The 18,904-nt window shown below is 35.2% G+C and overlaps 1 protein-coding gene across 2 annotated transcripts in view; it reads left to right on the top strand.

Annotated features, from left to right (window-relative positions):
* Vps13a (vacuolar protein sorting 13 homolog A) overlaps nucleotides 1–18,904 on the top strand; it is a 178,199-nt gene that overhangs the window by 153,847 nt on the left and 5,448 nt on the right. For both annotated transcript variants that reach the window (XM_048332075.1, XM_048332068.1), the window contains 3 exons: nucleotides 11,052–11,137; nucleotides 12,688–12,811; nucleotides 14,852–14,926. In XM_048332075.1, coding sequence (XP_048188032.1) covers nucleotides 11,052–11,137; nucleotides 12,688–12,811; nucleotides 14,852–14,926 — 285 coding nt within the window. The remainder of the gene's footprint in view (nucleotides 1–11,051; nucleotides 11,138–12,687; nucleotides 12,812–14,851; nucleotides 14,927–18,904) is intronic.

The following is an 18,904-nucleotide window of genomic DNA, read 5'->3' as shown; positions in this document are numbered from 1 at the left end:
GAAGTAATTAGAATAATTTATAGTTTGAATAGATAAGGACTTATGGTTTTGTTTTTGTATGGACACTTCATGTCATGGTGGCATTAATAGATAAATTTATTTAGCCATTAGTCCTTGTTAACCCAAATATCATTTTTAAAACATTACATAAAACTTTCATTGTCTAAGCAATGAAAAGATAAAAGATTTTAATAAATTGACTTACATCAATCCTCAGGATCTTAGAAATCCTCAAATATGAAAGCATTCACAGCTTTACAAGTATTATTTGTGTTTAAGAAGAACAAAAGTCAGGAGCAGGGTGTTGGTGGCTCACACCTGTAATCCTAGCTACTCAGGAGGCTGAGATCTGAATATCACAGATTAAAACCAGCCCCAGCAGGAAAGTCTGAGACTTTTATCTCCCAATTAACCATTCCCAAAAAGCCGAAAATAGACCTGTGGCTCCACTGGGTAGAGTAGCCTTGAGCAAAAGAACTCAAGGACAGTGCCCAGGCCCTGAGTTTAAGCCCCAGGACTGGCACGAAAAGAGATAATAATCAGCAATCTAGCTGAGTATACACAGTTTTTCTTGCGTTTTAAATTCTCATGTTGCAACTGTACTTCGTGGACAGATATTTTTGATATATTCATACATGTCTGAACTAACGATTTGAGACACATGCAGAGAAAATCCTAAATCCATCTTGTGAACCACTTCACTGACATTCTTAGTCTATACTTGTATTTTACAGATGTGAAATTTTTCAAAAATTACATTATTTCTTCATTATTGAAGTAATCTATTCTCATTAAAGTAAGAAAAGTACAGAAAAGGAAAAGATTATATGGCAGGCACAGTGGTTCACACTTAGAATCCTAGCTATTTGGGAGGCTAGTTTGAAGCCAGCAAATACAAAAAGTTGTCAAGATTCCAACATAAGCTAGTCAGGGTGGTATTTATCTGTCATACCAGCTGCACAGGAAGCCAGCAAAGACAAAAAGTTCTCAAGATGCCATCTCAGCCAACAAATGCTAAACACAGTGGTACATGTCTGTCATTGGAGCCACATAGGAAGCAAGGATTGTGGTCCAAGCCATTCTGAGCATAAATTTTTGAGACCCTGTTGAAAAACTTTCTTCAGCAAAAATGGCTGGAGGTATGGCTCAAGTAGTAGAGTGCTTCCTGGCATGCACAGGTCTTGAGTTCAAATCCCAGTACTACCAAAAAATTACTTTTGTCTCTATTCTGTTTATCTTTAATTGTTTTAAAAAACTTTTATTATCTAAGTACATGAATTGCCAGTTTAGATTTTTCTTTTATAATTTTTTATAAATAGAATTACTAACTTCTAAAGACTAAGAAAACACCCCACTCATAGAATAATCCTTAAGATCCTGTGAGAAGCCTAGTTTTTAATCTCTGAAGCACATTTATTTATTATTCATTTTTTTCTAGAGGATCTAATAGCTGATTATTTTTCAATGATTAGCTCTCTTTTTTAATTCCTTTTGAAAAACACTTTCTTCCCCTTAGAAAATTAATCTTCTCTTAAAATGGGTGCCTGTGTGGTTAATCTTGTCGATTGTGTTTGAATAGTAAGCACTGAGGTGTCCCATAGGAGTACATTCTGTGCCATTTCAGGTATTTTTGAAGTTCATCTATGTTGTCTTTTAATCTTTTGCAAAGGTATCAGTGGCCATTAGGTAAGTTGTTGGAAGAGGGAGGCTGCTTTTGTTTGTTGTATATTTCTTTCAGAGATTACAGATGTTTATAACTAGCTTCAAACACTGCCTTAATAGCAATTGGAAGATAATTGCCTTCAGCCGGGTCGTGGTCTTTCCTTTTACTGCAGGAAGAGAATTACAGCTAATATGGAAGAGAGGGCTTAAGATAGAAATCAGATCACCAGAGTAGTGGTGGACACTCTCCTCCTGACCTCATCTGAAATTTTGAGTAAGTGGACAAGCACTAGGAGATGCAGGCTCATTGGATTTAGCTCTTCATTTTGTAACTCTTCCTCTTCAGAAGGGTACTTCTGAGTGAGGCGAGAAAACTGAAGAGAGCTGAATTTTCTTATCTACACAAGTCATTAGCTGGCATCTCAGAAAAAGTAGATCCCATAGCAAAGATTACTATCCCACTTTGCAAGCAGATCACATTTTCCACTTAGTAGCTAAGCACAACCTCTTAGAAAGTGTTGCTCATTTTCAAGGGCTGTCTTTTGAACATTTGAAAAGTAGTATGTCCATGAAATTTATTGTGGACTAATGGACCTCTCATACAACCTTCCAGTGTTGGGTCAAAATACTTTTGAAGATGATTTTTGGAATCCTGTCTTCCATTGGAAATAATGGTTCTACTTGGAGGAAGTTTATGTTTTTATGTGAAGTATAAAGTAAATTTCCTTTCTTAAAGGAAATGAGTAACTTGAATGAGACTAATTTGATTTCTAAATCTCTTAAAAATTTGTCATGATGACATTTGAACTTGAAAGCATGTTAAGGGCAGAAGTATTAGGAATGAAGTTCAATGCATTTTAACATTTAAAAAGTTCTCAGATGTTAAGCCCAGTATTACTCCATTTGAGGTTTACTATTTTTTTTTTCAAATTAAGGATGTATGTAAAAGTTCATAGAAGATCCCCTATCTTAAGTAAGCTAAGAGTATTAAATTCTGACTCCAGACTTTTAGTTTGTGATTTTTCTACTGATTTATTGGAGTTCTGCCTTATAATTTCCCCCTAGTTTCTTTAGACAGACACAAAGATTCTCAGGATAAGGTGAGTATAGTAAAATTCATCCATAAATGTTTGTATGTTTGTGTTGTGTGCATGCTACATGTGTTCTAGTTGTTAGAAAACTTTAGTATAAGTTATGAAAGGGCTTTTTGTGTAGGGGGGAGGTTGGCTTTTTATGTTGTCGGTTGAAGATTGAATCTAGGGCTTTAAAGCACATGCTAGGTAAACACTTACCAGCTGAGCTACATCCCCAGCTCTGGCACAAGGCTTTTTTGTTCGTTTTTTGTTCATCTATTTGTTTTGGTTGGTTGGTTGTTTTTTGGTAGATTGAGTGTCATATGAAAAGATACACTCAATTTAACTAATTTATTTTCATACAAATAGATTGTAGTCTCATCAAAAAACAATTTACTTGAAAGGAAAGCACCATGTCTTTGTGACTTTTTTCACTTATGAGTCTAGAATTGAAATGGTATTAATGTCCTAATCATATCTAGTGATGATTCTCATGAACCATAATAGATTTCAGTGAAAATTTACCATTATAAATTACACCCCAAAGTGTCGTGGAAAAATATACATTCACTTGTTTTTATGAGACTTCAGGTCTGAGGTGGTTGTTTTAGTTAGAGGTCTCCTGATGATGCAGCATTGGAATACAACTGAAGTCTCTCAGGAAGTTAACTTTTCAGGAATAAATTGCCAGGCCACTTTGCATTTTAATATTGCCAAAAATAATAGACTGTGCAATTAATTGCATGTGTATAATTGGATTTTTGTTGGTATGATTTGAGAGCATAGTTTGTATCAACTACTAAAAAACTTGGGGTTGGAGTGATGGCTCAAATGGTAGAGTGCCTGCCTAGCAAGCACTAAAGGCCTTAAGTTCAAACTCATAACCATCAGAAGAAGAAAATTTGAAATCCAGAAATTTACTGTGCAATTCACTCTTACATTCCTAGGACTGATTTCTCAGGCCTACTTCAAGATATTAGGATCACAGCCTTGAAGATAGTAAAGGTTTCTGGTATGTAGTGAGCTTTATTGTTCAGATGACAAGGACAAACATATGCTCTGTTAAAGACCAGTTCTGTAATGTCATATACTCATGTCTCATTTTCCTATCTGTTGCTTAGCTAGTACATGCAGATACTTAAGGAATCATAGAAATTAAAGACACATGCTTCATCTCTAAAGAAAGAATGATGCTTTTTTTAATAAAATTTGAAACATTGCATGAGATATGATAAAGCTTGTATGATATCTGAACCCACATTCCAATCAATTTTAGAGATTGCATTGCATCTACTACAATATATATGCAGTTGTCACTCAGTACCCACTTGGTTCCCAGGAACCCCAAGGATACATAAATCTCATATGATTAAGTCCCTTACAAAAAATTCACTTAGTGTTTTATGAAACTTAAGCATTTTCTCCTGCATACTTTAATCACCTCTTAATTGATTATGCAATCTAATGTTGTGTACTTACTGGGCAAATACTTATCATACTGTACTTTTGTCTGTACCTACTCAATACAGATATACCGTTTATAAAATTTTTGACCATCGATGGTAAAGCCATATATATGGAGAGTCTAATGTAGTTCCTCTGTGTCAGGGCTTGGAATCTTTTTGAGCGAAGTAAACTAGAATTCATTTCAGTTCTATCTAGTTTGTTTGCTTTTTTAAAAAACTAACTTGACAGTCTATGTCTGTCTAACCTCAGTTCTAGACTAAAATGGAGAGAACATTCTAATGCCACTTGTCTTGGTATTGTTTCTAAGACTAAAATGAGATAATGTGTAATTGCTAATATAATGCCTAATGAGAACTCTGTTGTATTTTTATTATTCCAGATGAGTACCAGTTTATGCTAGTTCTTGGCCACCATTATCTATACTGTATATTCCTCATTTGTTTCCTCTTTGCCAGGATAAAAGCATCATTAAGTCTCATCCTTTTTGTTTACTTTCAAGGTTAGTAGAATAGTTTCAATACATAATATCTGCAAACAGTAAAATCACAAGATTTCACTAATTTGGACTACTCTTAATCTTAAGTATTCTGAAAGAAATATTATTTACCAAATATACATGGTGTGGACCAATGAATTGATTAGCTTGAGATTCTGAAGGAACTCCTCAGTGAGACACTTGGAACTCTGCACAAAGATTACTACTGCTGCCCTAAGTCTAGGTTTTCTAGAATGTATTGGGTAGGTTAACTGACAGCCTGCCATTGTCAATATGCATAGTATTGGATGATTATAAGTCTGTTCTTTCTCCAGTCAGTTCGTTACACCAGTGGATAATGGTTCACGTGCCTTAAGATATAATTTCTGGGGCTAGGGATATGGCCTAGTGGCATGAGTGCTTGCCTCGTATACATGAGGCCCTGGGTTCAATTCCCCAGCACCACATATACAGAAAATGGCCAGAAGTGGCGCTGTGGCTCAAGTGGCAGAGTGCTAGCCTTGAGCAAAAAGAAGCCAGGAACAGTGCTCAGGCCCTGAGTCCAAGGCCCAGGACTGGCCAAAAAAAAAAAAAAAATATATATATATATATATATATATATATATATATATATTTCTTCCCCTTAAATTGATGTCAAAGGATTATGCTGAGTTTTCCTTTCTGAGCTGACACCATAATCTATACCTCCACTTTGGCTGGCGGCAAGAGAGTGGAGAGGAAGGAGACAGTGGTATAAGGGATTAAAGACAGAATAGTTCCTCTTCACATCTAATAACCCCGAGTCAGTGGGTTTTGGATTTTCTTAAACCAGCTTGCTTATAGGGTATGCTAAATATGCTTATTTACTCCTGTTTACATTTATTCTAGTGTTTTAAATATTGTGATAATTCTAATGGAGATTATCATTGGGTTTTGAGGTCATTGATTTCTACTAGATTTGATCAAGCTTAATTGAATCCCTTCCTTTTCTTTTTCGCCTTGGCACTCAAGTCTCAGGTTTCAAGTGAATTAGCAAAACATTTTTAATACCTAAATGCTAAATCAAATAACTCCAAGGAAGTTACACTTTTTTTTCCTCTACAAGGTGTTGCTTTGTAACCTAGATGGGCCTCAAACTCTCAGTCCTCCTTCTTCCACCTCTGGAATGTTGGGATTACAGGTATGCACCACCACATCTGGCTCACTTTCATTTTATCCTTTTTTTGTTGTTGGTTGTGGGACTTGAACCTCAGGGCCTGAGTGCTGTCCCTGAGCTCTTTTGCTCAAGTCTAGTGCTCTGCCACTTTGAGCCACAGCTCCATTCCCAATTCACTGGTGGTTAATTAGAGATAAGAATCCCATGGACTTTCCTGCCCAGGCTCACTTTGGACTCCAATCCTCAGATCTCAGCTTTCTGAGTACCTAGGATAATAGGCATGAGCCACCAACACCCAGCTCAGTTTCATTTTAACTGCCCATGTTGCTATATAGACAAACTCATTTCTACTTATATGAGATATTACAAGTCAAATGTTGACAAGTTATAATTTTTCTTTGCTAAACTACATGTTCTTATCCAACACCAGTTTTCTTAAATGTATTTCTTAAATGCTCAGCATCTCATTGTTTGGGATTTGAAGCTCTATTTTAGTTATTTATTCCTAGTATCAATCTGCATTTTGGTTTGCTGTTTCAGAACTTTGCTGTTTTGTCACATTTGGATAATTTGAATGTTAGAAATGTTGCCTGAGTTACTACAGTTTCTAGCTCACAGGGTTTTTAGGACTTAGGACTTATCTGACAGAAAATACGGATTTTAGTAGAAAGTAACCCTAACACCACTGTCAAGATTCCACTTTGTCTTTCTAGCTGTATCTTTGGTTTGTCTTAGATTATACATGTTTTCTAAACTCAAGCAGGACCCTTTTACCAGTAACCACTCATTTTAAATGTTACTTACAGATTCTCACAGTCATGTCAGAATAAATACAGTTTCTATTGTGTCTGTTTATTTCTTTTAGAAATTTCCCAAACTGAATCATAATTCTCATCTACTTTTAACAAATAAGGCAAAAATTGTTCTTCCTTTTAACACTAAAGCATGTAAATAAGAGTACCATATCCTTAATGTCCTGACTACAATCTTCATGTAATGATCTAGTAATTCTACCCTGATTTTTCTAATTCTTTTATTTTAAATGGTATTACAAATCATTCACAAGTCTGTTCGAGATGGAGAAATACGTTTGGACTCTGATAGTCTAGAAAATTTCAGCTAACTTGAGCTGACATAATAGCCTGCCTCAGAAACTACATTCTTTGAGATACAATGGAGGAAATGTGACTGTCACTATAAAAGAAATCCTCAGGGAATACTGAAAAGCACTAGAATTAAAAGCTAAGAAACTTAGTGTTCTGAGCCTAGTTTCCCAGCTTACCTAAAATCACTTAAATCTTTCTTAATTATATACAATTGTTGTAAAGATTTAAATGAATTTGTTGATTTTGTACCTGGTTCTTCGAGAGAAATTGGTGTGGATGAACAACATGGCTTTTATGTCTAGAATTGTAAGATTTCTAAAATACATAATGATGCTTTGAAAAGTATAAATTTTCATGTCTAATATATTTATAAAATCAAATCATTAGGCAAGAAATTGTGGCCAAAACTGTTTACAATGTGATGGAAGATGAAAACTGCTGATACACTGTTACATTCTCATATTCCTGTGAATTCAGTTTCAAAGTTTTGGATTTTGCTTGTAATTCTGTCCTTTATTTTCACATGTTTTTAATGGAGACATCAGCAAAACTTTTCTATGCACGAATTGGTGATTATTCAAATATATCCTTTCTAATAACAAAGGATGTAATGTGTTGTATTTCAAAGTACACTGACTGCTGTAACCATAATTAATGTTCATTCATTTTTCAAGCTTTATATGAATACTTGAAAGTACTGCATGGATTCTCTTTTTATTAAGGGGAGGGTGTTTTTTATATTTTGTTTATATCAGGTACTATTGTGACTTTTGAAAGTGATTTAATTACTACTAGACACAGCTTAGATTTTATGTGATTTGGATCTGAAAATAAAGACTAATGAAAGGTAGGCTTCCAGGCCCAAACACTGATTGAAATAGAAGTTTGGTGTTTGGAATTGAACCATGATTGTTACATTACTTGAAGGGTGATCTATCCATAGTATATAGACTCCTCAATAGAGGTAAAAAATGATAGAAGTAATAATGTTCTTGAGAAAGTCACATTTGTATTCTTCATTTCAATCCTTGGTCATAAAAAAAGAGAATTCTTTGCAAAGTAGTTTATTTTCAAATATCAGAAAAACAAACAGTTAAAAGGATAAGATGTAAAATTCACTCCTGTCTACACCATTACCCCTTCACAAATCCAAAGATAATAAACATTTACATATCAGTGTGTAATGTTTTGGCAGTTACTTGTGCATATACATATGTACATTGTGCTTTTATTTCCCTCATGAATTCTGTTCCATACTGTTTCACTTACTATGTCATGTACCTTTTTCTGTATCTATACACAGAGATCATTTTGCCTTATTATTGCTTCATTGTGTCCTATTGTATGGCAGCACCATATATATTTAGCCATTTCCTAACTAATGAGCATTTAGACTTTTGCTTTTAACAAAATAGCTTCTGTGAAGAGTCTGGTCTTAGTGTCTTGGCACAATCTTGTTTACATTAAATCGTGTCAGTGGAATTGCTGGCTCAGAGTATATTTCATTGACTTGCATTTTCTTGGAGTTCAGTTGAATATTTCCTCATATTTGTCACATCTTAGGGGATTTTGCTGTAATTTGTATATTTCTTCTGTTATTTTACTTGCATTTTTTCATTTTTTACATTCTCCAGATTATGAAATACCTATCTATATCAACAAATACTTCAATTTTTATGGTATTTTACTTTTTTTGTAACTCACTATTCTCTGTTTGTTTTGTACTTACCAGTTTTTTTGTATTACACCTTATGGACTTTGTTTTTATTTTTGCCTTTTCCACTCCAAGATTACTGAAATGTTGTTGCTAGCCCTTTAAGTAGACATTTTATCTGTGTAATACTGACTTGGTAGCATTAATTCAGTGTATAATGAAGGATCCAGCTTCAGTCAATAAGTTGTGTAAAATCATTTGTTGAGTAATGCATGCTTTTATTCTCTAACTTGAAATGCTATTTTTGTATAACAAATTCCTATATTCAGAGGTATAGAATTTTATAATGTTCTGTGTACATATTGGTCGGTTTCCATTATGTAGATATTTTCCACTGAGTGATCCGTATAAACTTTCACCAGCACCAAACTTGTCTCCACTATTACAACTTTATAAATTGTATTAATATCCATTAATGTATTTCCTCTTATTTTCCTTTCATAATTTCTGAATGTTATCAGATATTTTTCTAACTTTTTCCATTCACTTCTTTTCCTGTCCTCTATCCTGTAGCCAACAAAATCACCATTATTTAATCTCTCAGAGTGTTGCAACTTTTGCCAAATACAAACCCAGCACTTCAGAGGCCAAGGCAGGAGGATCATGAACCAGACTGGACTATATACAGAATGAGGCCCTATCTCAGAAAATAAATAAAATGTGGTGTTATGGCTCATATATAACTTCTGCAAATCTTTTGTGTATAATATATACACATATATCATATGTAATTAGCACATATCTTTTTATTACCCTTTAAAAAGATTTTTCTATCCATTTCCAAGTTGATTACTGAGTTGTATGTGATCGATGATAGATGTTATCTGCAAATAACTTTCTATAATGCATCTTTCTCCTTAACACGTGGTCTGTTCCACCAAGTTTTCAAATTTATCTGCATATTTATTCTGACTTTTCTCCTGCTGAGGTTATGTCACCTTTTTACTTTTGTATTAGTGTTTTATTTCCTATTTGTTACATATCCTTAAATGTAATGATACTTCTTCCTCTAACTTTGAAGTTAGAAAGTTCTTCCATGCTACTAGTCTGCATGTGTCATCCTGCTGATTTAACTTTTTACTTTTGTTTCTAATAAAAGTGAAGACCATTCAATTAGCCTCTCCACAAGATGATTATGAAGTCACATTGTAGCTTTCATCTAAGCTAAATAATGTTTTATATTATAGTTAGCTTCATGGTTCTTCATGAGTTTCTTAAACTCTTTCTGTCCTGTCTTGGAATTCCTCCAAAACCTCTAACATTTGCCTAAATTGTCAATGTGCTCGTTTTTGTGGCATCTTGGTTAAATTAGAATCCTTATCTTTAAAAAATAATCTAGCCTGCTGTATATTTTAAATAGCCAGGATGCCTCCATCCTCAGAGCAAATAATATGAACACAGTTTAAAATAACCACTATATTTAAGATTATGCTTAGATCTTTACACGCAAATTATTGTTGACAGACAATAATTGTAGATAGACAATGTTTCAGCAGTCTTGTAAATAAGCTTTGTTACATAGGTTCAGCTGACCTTGGGGTCCCTTATTTGCCCCCAAACTCTGTTTCTTATTTTTGGTTGGTACTGGGGTTTTAACTCAGAGCCTCTCACTGGCTTGGAAGGCATTCTACTGCTGAGACATGCCTCTAGCCCTTTTTTGTTCTGGTTATTTTTGAGATTAGGGTTTCTCTTCCTGCCTGGGTATGTGACTGTTCTACAATCCACCAATTTTAAGCTTCATCAAAACTGGGATGGAGTCTCACAGACTTTTCCTATAGACTTCTCTGCCAGGACTGCCCTATAACTACAACCCCAATCTCGGACTCCCACATAATTTAGGATAAGACATGTTTGTTACCGTGCCTATCTATGGGTTGAGAAGGGACCTTGAAAACATTTCTGCCCAGGCTGGCCTTGAACAATAATCCTCCCACTAGGATTACAGGCATGAGCCACTTATTGCTTATTGTTTTATGAATTCTGAAGTTGGCAAAGAAAAGCATATTTTTAAATAGAATGTTTTCAGGGAAGAGGTAGAACAAGAGCTCATAATAACATGTGCAATGCATATATATAAATTTGCATGTTTATATGATTTTGAAATTATATGATTTAAAGATAATAGTTAAATGCCATATTAGATTAAATTTAAATGTTGTAAGATAATATCTTTTATAAGTCTAACATGTAAAAATTATCATTGCTGCACCTGAGGTATTTTGAAGCAGCTGTGCAGTAGATACTTTTTAAAAGGAAGCAGTGACAATTAAATGAATATTTGTTTTCTGGATATATGTATGTTTACTGTGTAAATAGGATGATTTTCTCCACTGGCAAATGTATTTTAGAGAATCAAAAGGCATTATGGAAAGTCAAATTTCTCTCTTTTTTATTTCAGGTGATGGAAAATGGAAGATTTGCAAAATACAAATATTTTACTCATGTCATGATCAATAAGTCAGACATGTTCATGATAACTAGACGGTAATTTCCTTTCTGTCTCTAATGGCAAGGGCATAAGTGACAGCCATTCAGGCATGGTCAGCTTTTTGGTGGTTACACTGATGGCTTTTATAAGGCTGGTACTGCAAGCCTTCGTGTAAATTCATGTCTAGCTTTGTGTATGCTTACAGATAAACATATAACCATGAACAAACAATTACTAATCAGATGTTCTAATAATTTTTCAGCCATGTCAGTGGGTCCAGAAATTCCAGAAAGCTATCCTCTCTAAAGCAAACTTCTCATTTCTGAAAAAGTCCTCAACTATAGGTTACCCCAGAAGTCAATATTCCTCCTAAAAGTACATGTAGATTTACTCACATAACTGTATAATACAGTTGGAAGCATTAACACTGTATGTGCATACTTAAAGCTACAAGGACATCTCCAGATAGACCTGAAGACACTAAAATGATAATAGCAAAAATATGTGGTGCCCAGCCTCTAGACCTGGCTAGACTTACACTGGAGCGCTACTAGATTTCTTACAACCCAGGACTTGTGAAAGGGGGTGAGGGACAGAAGACAAGTGAGAGCCTGCTTGGCTTGCATCTCAACCAGGAGCTAACTACTTGTTTTATTCAGACCCTGTCTCAAGGTCTTTTTTTTTTTTTTAAGCAAACACACCAAGAACTTTCTTATTTGATTTTTACAAGTTTTTCCATTTTCCAAGTATGTTATTGCTATAAATTTCCCATAAACAGTTGGTTGCCTCCCACAAATTTTGTACTTATTTTGAAAATATTTTTATATTCTTTAGATTACTTTAGAACTGTCTTAATTTCAAGTATTGTTTCAGTTTATTTCTATTATTATTTGAGAATCTGCCTGATGGTTTCAGTTCTTTTAAACCGTGTGTGTGCGCGCATGCGTGCATGTGCACATGTATTTGTGCATACTGAGAATGGAACCCAGAGTCTTGTACATGCTAGGCAAGTGCTCTATCACTGAGCCACATCCTCACAACAACCCTAAATTCATTAAGGGCTTTTATATTGTATTTTCATTATCTTCAAGGAGTTACCATTCAACAAACCCGTTTATATAAGTACAATGATTCTTGATCAGTGTCACCCCCCTTCATCATTTTCTCATTACTGCCAACCCCTCCCCTCAATTTTCCTTTTTCCATAGGATATACATTTAATATTATATCATGATTTCAGGAACGCTCCTCCTTCCTCTGTCCATTAAGGTTTTTTAAAGTGTTTTAGAAAATAATTTAGGGGCTGGGAATATGGCCTAGTGCCAAGAGTGCTTGCTGCATATACATGAAGCCCTAGGTTCGATTCCCCAGCACCACATATATAGAAAACGGCCAGAAGTGGCGCTGTGGCTCAAGTGGCAGAGTGCTAGCCTTGAGCAAAAAGAAGCCAGCGGCCAGGGACAGTGCTCAGGCTCTGAGTTCAAGGCCCATGACTAGCCAAAAAAAAAGAAAATAGTTTAAACCTAGGTGCATGTTCTAGTACACCTACAGACTGTAATTGTATCTAAGTTCCTAAGTTGCTGAAGTGGATTCTTTCTCCCTCCAGTGGTGTATTGTTTGTGACAAAGGGAACATTTGGACAACTTACTTGTGAGTGGCAGTATAGTTTTGATGAATTTACCAAAGAGCCATTCATTGTTCATGGAAGACGACTGCGCATTGAAGCCAAGGTACATTAAATAATAATTGAAATAGTCCTTTTTTACTTTGGTCAGGTTTCTGCCTCTTTAAGTGTGACTTTGTCATGCTAGTTTTCCTTTATACCTGCTATCTTACTCAGGCTTAATGAAGAAACAGCTGCTAAGCCAAAGGGGAAAGTGTTACTGCCTAATGTTATATTCACAGTACTATTCCTGAGTCCTTAGTTTATATTCAGTAACCAACTCTACATTCCCCATGTGGCAGATAATGGTTAGTGGCTAATGGTCTCTAACTGGTATGGCTTCCTGGCTTTTCTACTTTTTACCTTTGTAGTGTGATAACAGTTCCTCTTAGTTCCTTGGTGTCTTCCCCGTCTATCTTTTTTTTGATACCCATTATATCAGAAATCATCTTTGTTTTTACAGAAGAAACTTACTCTGGAGTCTATATTTACATACTTAGCTAAATTACTTAGAATTGATGGTCATGTCTGTAACTGCATCTGTGGTTTACCCATAGTTATCTAGGTAGACACAATGCTCCTCCCAGTTCTTTTGGTTCCTCAAATAATATCTGCACTACAAATAACAGACAAAATACCAAATGAGTATAGAGGGAAATCATGGGATCTAGGACCAGCCCAATTTGTTGATTCTAAACTATGCAAGTACATCCATTCACATGTGCACAAATTTATGCCCATGAACATGTGCACATACATATATGGATGTGTATATCATTTTCTAGTTGGACTTGATCAAGATTCTACAGCAGTATATCAAGAACTGTGAGAAATTTGATGACTACTCCCATGACTTAACCTCCTTCCCATTCTCTGTTTAGCTGTTTTACAATCATAGCAATTGAAATTTTACTATAAGCCTTTTAAAGTGAGCTTGAATATGTTTTAAAGTAGCCCCTTTTCCTGTTTTAGTTTTTCTTGGTTACCCTCTCGGCTATTTTATTATTTTTTTATTTTTAATTTTTATTGTCAAACTGATATACAGAGCGGTTAATTTCATACGTTAGGTATTGGATACATTTCTTGTACTGTTTGTTAACCTCCTCCCTCATTCTCCCCTCCCCCCTCCCCCTTTCCTCCCATTAGTTGTTCAGTAGATTTACCCTAAACAGTTTTACAAGTATTGCTTTTATAATCGTTTGTCTCTTTTACCCCGTGTCTCTCAATTTTGGTCTTTCAGTTTCCTAGTTCTAATACCTGTATACACGGTTTCCAATGTACTCAGATAAGATACAGAGATAGTGCAGGTACAACCACAGAAAGGGGACACAAGAGGATCATCAACAATAGAAGCTACCGTTTCACATCGCATGTTGACAATAATTACAACAGTGATATAACAGTCGTTTCCATAACATGGAGTTCATTTCACTTAGCATCATCTTTTGTGTCCATAAGGGTATAGCTATTGGGCTCCTGTGATCCTCTGCTGTGACTAGCCTAAACCTGTGCTAGTTATTCCCTATGAGGGAGACAAAATGCAAATCAAAACAACATTGAGATTCCATCTCACCCCAGTAAGAATGTCCTATATCAAGAAAACTAACAATGACAAATGTTGGAGGGGATGTGACCAAAAGGGAACCCTACTTCATTGCTGGTGGGAATGTAAACTGGTTCAGCCACTCTGGAAAGCGGTATGAGATTCCTCAGAAGGCTAAACAAAGAGCTTCCCTATGACCCAGCAGCCCCACTTTTGGGCATCTACCTAAAAGACCACAAACAAGAACACACTAAAGCCACCAGCACAACAATGTTCATCACAGCACAATTTGTCATAGCTAGAATTTGGAACCAACCCAGATGCCCCTCATTAGTCGAATGGATCAGGAAAATGTGGTACATATATACAATGGAATTTTATGCCCTATCAGAAAGAATGACATTGCCCCATTTGTAAGGAAATGCAAGGACTTGGAAAAAATTATACTAAGTGAAGTGAGCCAGACCCAAAGAAACTTGGCTATTTTAAAATGCACTTAGTTGTATGGAATTTCTTTACTTGTACAACTGGACTTTGTGACAAAATGACTCATTCTGTTTATAGGAACGGGTGAAATCTGTATTCCATGCCAAAGAATTTGGAAAAATAATTAACTTCAAGACCCCAGAGGATGCTAGGGTAAATATGATGACTCTCTTAATTTAAACCAGGTAGGAGACTTACTTCAAAGCCATGTAAGTGACCATTTTTTTTAAGGTAGGTAAGTTTTGTTAGTTATTTTAGTTTTGACAGTTGACAGTTTTTAGTGTGTAACTAGATAGTATTTCCTCCGATTTTTATTAGATCCGGCATTCCTATGTGCTTTTCAAGTTAATTGCTTTTTTGGTGGGTGTGTGCTTTTTGAGACAAGGTCTTACTATTTTAGGCAGATTTTGAACTCATCCCCCAACATCAGCCTGCTGGATGATGATGGTATAGCCAGGTTCTTTCTTTGAAACCTGATTATAATACTTAAATTTTTTTTCATGTTGATGAACATTAATACCTTCTTCAGTCTGTCTGTAATAAGTTTTCTGTTATCCTTGTCATAATGTGACCTCATCCTAGAGTGTTTAATTCCACTGCTTTGCCTAGATATATTCAGAGAAAGTTACTGAGCTCACTTCTGTACCTAAGGCTATTCTGATTAAGTTCTTACATTAAAGAAACACAAGCATCTTCGCTAAACTTTTTCCTTCTCTGTGGAAGCGATATTTTGTTTCTAAACTGATTAAATTTTTACATATTCAAGGGGTACTGTGTAATGTTTTGATACATGTGTATATTACACAATGTTTAAATCTTGTGAGATTTCTCTTTAATTTTTCTTTATGATGAAATGTACAAAATTATGTTGCCTTTTAAAATGTGCAGTACATTTTTGGTATCTACAGTCACCACTGTGCAGTAACACCCAAGACTTCTTATTCCCTGCTAACTTAGTACCCATCAATTCCCCACTCCCCTTTCTCCTACTGTTTCCAGCATCTGGTACTCCCCACGCAGCTCTCAATTTCTATCAATATTTTTACGTCCTACATTTGAGCAAGATCATATGGTACCTACCTGACTTATTACACTTAAAAATATCTCGTTTAGTCCACATTGTTGGAAACAATAGAATTTGGGGAGTTTTCCCATTGTGTGTACGTACCACGTTTTCTAGATCCATTCATCAGTTCATGGACACTTAAGTCATTTTCATTTCTTGGTCATGGTGCATAGTGCTTGGTGTAGATGGGCATACAGATGATCTTCTCTTAGAGATCCTGACTCACTGTGTTTGACATATTCCCAGTAGTAGAGTTTCTGGATCAAATGGTAAATTCATTTTCATTTTGTGAACAACCTCAGTACTGTTTTCTACAATAATCTGTATACATATCTACTAGTAGTGTACAAGGAATCCCTTTTTTTTTTTCTGTATCCTTATCAGTACTTGTAACCTTGAGTCTGATAATCATTCTTACTGGGGAGTGGTAGTTTCTCTGATCATTAGTGATGCTGAACTTTTTTTTTCATGAATCACTCAGTCATTTGTATGTATTTAGAGGAATTTCTATTTAGATCTCTAACACCTTTTTTTGAAAGCACTAGTTTTTTAGTAGGCAAGTATTATGCCATGTGAGCCATGCTCCATACCCTGGCATTTTTAACATTTTCAAGTAACTCAGTCTCACAAGGTTTTAATTTGTTTTTTGCCTAGGCCAGCCTGGACTGCTATCCTCCAACTTAAGCTCCCTGCATGTCCAGGGTGACCGTTGCATACCATTATGCCCTGCTTTTTGTTTGAGATGAAGTTTTGCTGACTTTTTACCCAGAGTGGCCTTAACTTGATCTTCCTACTCTCCACCTCCTGAGTAGCTGAGATTCTAGGTATGAGCTGTGTACCAAGCAATTATTAATTTTAATCTGCTGTTTTAGTTGAGACTTTAAGAGCTTTTATATCTTCTAGCTGTCAATTGCTTGTTTGATGTATAGTTGGCAGGTATTTTCTCCCTTTTTGTAGGTCATGTCTTTGCTCTGTTCACTCTGCAACTCTTTAGTTTTGTATCGTTTTATTTTTGTTTTTATGTCCTATGTATGGGAAGTCTTATTGAAAAATCCTTACCTATTCCAGTGCCTGAAGTGTTTCCCTTGTTTGCCTCTAGTAGCTTGATAGTCTTGCATTTTTAATATTTAAGTATTTAATCCATTCTGTTCTGATTGTTAAATCTAACAATACATATGGACATCCAATTTTCCTAGCACTATTTTATTTTAAAAGACTATCTTTTTTCCCATGTCTTTTCATAGCACATTATCAAAAACAAGGTGGCTGTAGATGGGTGGATTGTATCTGTTTTGTTCTACCATACTGTTTTGATTATTATAGGTGGATGTACATTTTGAAATCAGGGAGCCTTTTGCTCTGTTCTTTTTGCCAAAGATTACTTTGACTGTTTGGAGTTGAAATTGCATATAAGTTTTAGGATTTTTGTCAATTCTGTGAAGAATGTCACTGGAACTTTGGTAAAGCATTGCAGTGAAGCTGGGAAGTGTTTGGGATGGTATAGATATTTTAAGAATATTGTTCCAACCCAAGAGCAAGAACATCCCACTTTCTTGTGTCCTTTTCAAGTTTCTTTCATCAGTATCTTATAATTTTCATTAAGATAAGTGTATTTCATAGGTATTTTTATAGCTATTATAGATAGGATTACATTCCTGATTTCTGTTTTAGATATAGCATATAGCTGTGCTACTAATTTTTATGCATTGATTTTCTGAGAATTTGCTGGATTTATTAGTTCTGACAGTTTGGGGCAGTTGAGTCAGTATACATATACATATATATATATATATATATACACACATATACACACACACATACTGATGGTATAAGATATCATCTATCACAGTGATAATTGTACTTTTACAATTTAGATGCCCTTTGTTCTTTCCCTTGCCCAGCAACCTTTGCTAGAACTAGCAGAACTGTTGAGAGAAAAACTTTCAGATTTTCCACTTTCACAATAATAGTAGTTGGGCTGAGAGTGTGGCTTAGTAGTAGAATGCTTGCCTAGCACACATGAAGCTCCGGGTTCAATTCCTTGGTACATATAAGCAGAAAAAGCCAGAAGTGGTGCTGTGACTCAAGTGGTAGAGTGCTAGCCTTGAGCAAAAGCTCAGAGACAATACTCAGGTTCTGAATTCAAGTCCCAGGACTGGCAAAAAAAAAAAGTTGGCTTATTATAATTGGCCTTTCTTGTGTTGAGGTATGTTACTTCTAAACCCTATTTGTTCACTGTTGAATTTTATTAAATGCCTTTTCTGTATGGAGATGACCATAGGGTTTTTGTCCTTTATTAATGTGACATATCACATTTATTGATTTGCATACTTTGAACCATCCTTCCATCACTTTGATGAATTCCACTCAATCACAATGAAATATGTTTGTAATGTATTATTAAACTTGGTTTGCTAGTATGTTATTGAGGATTTTTGCATCTATGTTCATTAAGGATTTAGGCCTTTTTGTTGTACCATCAGGTTTTTTTTATCAGGGTGAAGGTAGCCTCTTAGGATGTTTGGAAGAATTCCTTTTTCTTCTACTTACTTATTGGAATTTAAGGAGAATTTTCTTCTTGAAATGTTTGATAGCATTTAATAGACAATCTTTATGTTCCTGGGCTTTTCCTTTTTTTAATTGAACTTGGCACTCTGCAACTTCATACACATACAAACACACCAAGCTCTGGGCTTTTCTTTGATGAGAGATTACTGATTCAGGTTTTCTGATTCTTTGAGGTTCAGTCTTATTAAGATACATTTGCCTACAATTTATCCATTCTAGGTTTTTCTATTTTTTGTCATACAGAACTATCTTGTTAGCCTGTAGTGCCAGCTGTAATATCTCTTTTCATCTTTGATTTATGGCTTTGTTTAGATCTTTTATATGTTTAGACTCTATTGCTTTGTTATTTCCGTAATTATTCGGGTTTTTATTCTTTTGTATCTAATTCCTTGAGATATGGTGACAGGATCCTCATGCATACTACTACTGAGCTGTGCCCTAAACTGGTTACGTTTCTGATAGGTCATTGATTGGTATTAACTTCCCTCTTTATACTG

Source organism: Perognathus longimembris, chromosome 1 (assembly GCF_023159225.1).
Source record: "Perognathus longimembris pacificus isolate PPM17 chromosome 1, ASM2315922v1, whole genome shotgun sequence".
Lineage (NCBI taxonomy): Eukaryota > Metazoa > Chordata > Mammalia > Rodentia > Heteromyidae > Perognathus > Perognathus longimembris.
The sequence above is the reverse complement of the archived record's forward strand: the minus strand, read 5'-3'. Positions and strand labels throughout refer to the sequence as shown.